The 2,628-nt window shown below is 38.5% G+C and overlaps 1 protein-coding gene across 1 annotated transcript; it reads right to left on the bottom strand.

Moving 5' to 3' along the window:
* Positions 1-1,138: 1,138 nt before the first annotated feature.
* LOC133701562 (protein WHAT'S THIS FACTOR 1 homolog, chloroplastic) lies at positions 1,139-2,541 on the bottom strand. The gene has a single exon (XM_062125515.1). The coding sequence runs from the start codon at positions 2,430-2,432 to the stop codon at positions 1,197-1,199; it is 1,236 nt and encodes a 411-aa protein (XP_061981499.1). The 5' UTR covers positions 2,433-2,541; the 3' UTR covers positions 1,139-1,196.
* Between the last annotated feature and the right edge of the window lie 87 nt (positions 2,542-2,628).

The raw sequence follows: 2,628 nt of genomic DNA on the forward strand, positions 1-2,628 counted from the left end.
ATGCAAACCTGCCAGAACATACAATGAGATCGAATATTTCCACAGAAGCAATCACAATCAAATAGATGTTCGGGGTAGACCACAGAACTAACAAATAGCTCATATTTACTCCTCCAGTCGCCAAGCCAAATGGACTTGTGAGCATGACAATAAAATAATGGCAAAGAATCTAACCCCCAGGGTCTGCATCGCTATCATTTTCAATAGGTAACAGAAGCAAGAGCCTGAAAATACAAGTTAACTATCCAGGTTTTCGAAAGATAAGCCACGAATTGCATTACTGCTTCAGATGTCAAATACTCTCCCAGTATAGATGCCATCATGATCAATAGAAGAGACAAGTAAACCAACACCACAAATTTGCCATTTTCTTGAATCATTTTATCATGACAACAACAGCCACTGTTCCGTAGGCACAGGTAGATCTTATTTAAGGAGGAAAAGGAGTTATTTTTGTTCTTTGTCGTTATCCTAATGTGTTCGTAGGTTGCTATTCCTCTTGTTCTATAGTAATATTGCCTTCGTTCTCTCGTTGTCGTACTAATAAAGAACAAAAACAGCTCCATTTCCTCCTTATATAACAAAAATAGCTACATCATTCAATTGCGTGTAATGGAATAGCAAGACATCTAAGGTAAGTTGCAGCAATAGAAAGAAAGTGGAGTGCCAGAATATCTAAAAGAAGCAAGAGAGCTAATAGCTCAGCTCTCAATGGTTAAGTGGTAAGGACTCAACTACAAGAAAGGATATCCCTAATTCGATTCCTATCACTTGCATTTTCCAACCCACATGTAAATATATAATTGATTGAAGATGTCGAGTTGACAAGCTCTTCCTGTGATTTGGCTATTAAGAGGGGCTATCCACCCGTAAATCTCGTATAGGAGTGTGTGTGTGTGCAGCTACGAAGATCATTTGCTCAAATGTTGCCAGTTTATCTAGGAAGGCTACTGAGATCATTTGCTCAAATGTAACAACCCTGTAGCCTCTGCCCCTTGACATAAAGGCTCTTTCGAAAACAAGTACATAAGCTCGTCAACGCAAACAAATTCTCATTACGTGGTTAATATTCTTTCAACAGTTTAAGCATTCCAGGAGATGGACTAAAATAAAAGGCATAAACCTGTCAGATCTCAAATTCTATCGCACAAGAACCGGCATTTGAATTTTATTCTAGAAATAAACAAATCACAATTTCAGGTAAATAATTGTGAAGATGGCATCACAGTACATGAATCAATCGGTGCACGGCCACTCAGAGCTACAAACTTATCATGAAACGAAAGTAAAGGGCATTTTTCGATCAAATTAGAACCATTATAACAATCCTTAAGGAACACAGTACTCCTAGCACCTTTATTAGTGATGTAAAATATACCATGATGCTTTATCAGACAAAGCAGTAATCTAGATGGCAACATATACTCAGAATGAAAAGCATCCAGTTGAGCAGATGTCATCCTCTTCTCCATAGTCAAACTAAGGAGCTCATGAAGCACTGCGGCCACACGCTTTCGCGCCTTAGGATCAGCAATTTCAAATCTCCTTGCATTCAAATATGGAGAAGGGAATTCCATTCTTTGCCACTTCTCAAGTTCCTCAAGATAACTCATGTTTGGCCTAAAACCAGCAGCAAAACACATTTTAAAAGCAAATGGACCAAAAAAGTTACCATCTTTTGATATTCTAGCATTGCTTTTCAACGGATTGATAGAAGGAACACCTTCAACTCTCAATCTTTCCTCGCGAGAAGTAACTGCCAAAGCAGAATCCCAATTCTCCAAAAGAAGATAAGCTTTCCCATTAACATCTTTCACTGAAAAAAAATCTGGGTACTTTGGAATCAACGAGCTCCTGAAATCTTGAGGCAAACCCAATTCATTTTGAATGAATTCAATCTTTTCTAATGGCACCCTACAATCAACTGACAACATCAACAACTTCCTCAAGTTCTTAACCAAAATGGGCTCCATTAGCTCTCTTGCTTCAGCCTCTTCTCTTGCAATTTTTTCAGCCTTCGCAGTGAAAGCAACAAAAGGAGGTGTCCTAGTATTACTACCGCCACCAACACGAAAAATTGCAGGATACTTTTCAATGACAGACATAAAGTTCCATTTTTGAACAAACCCAACTTCCTTTTCGAGGTCTCTGAGAAGGAGAGACTGATTTTTTTGTGATTGGAGAATTGACTTGAGCTGTAGTATTAAAGATGGCTTCTTTTGTAAGTCCATGGCTCTGTCAAGGTCTTGGACTCTATGGTATATTTTCTTCTTAGGTCTTCTTCCTCCACTTGATTTTTGCCTCGATGGAATCCATATTGAGCCTGGTTTTTGAAATGGGGTTGGAGGTGACAGTGCATAAGAGTTTGTTTTGTGACAAAGACAGGATTTTAAAGATTTGTGTAAGCCATTAAAAATGGAACTTCTACGCATTTTGGAGGTCTTTGGGGGGGAAAATCAAACAGTTGGAGTGCAGATGTTGTGTAATGGTGCTTTGTTGTGTTGGGGAGAGAAGTCCACAAATGGGCTTGGATCATTTGGTTATTGTGGACTGACTATGGATTTGGAGTTGGCCCTTATAAAATTCCTTATGGTATGTAAAATTTGATGCGAGTAAAAAAATTAAAAA

This window comes from Populus nigra, chromosome 1 (genome assembly GCF_951802175.1).
Source record: "Populus nigra chromosome 1, ddPopNigr1.1, whole genome shotgun sequence".
Lineage (NCBI taxonomy): Eukaryota > Viridiplantae > Streptophyta > Magnoliopsida > Malpighiales > Salicaceae > Populus > Populus nigra.

Excerpts from the sequence above, each read along its gene's own strand:
- LOC133701562 (XM_062125515.1), bottom strand. The coding sequence starts at position 2,432 with ATGCGTAGAAGTTCCATTTTTAATGGCTTACACAAATCTTTAAAATCC.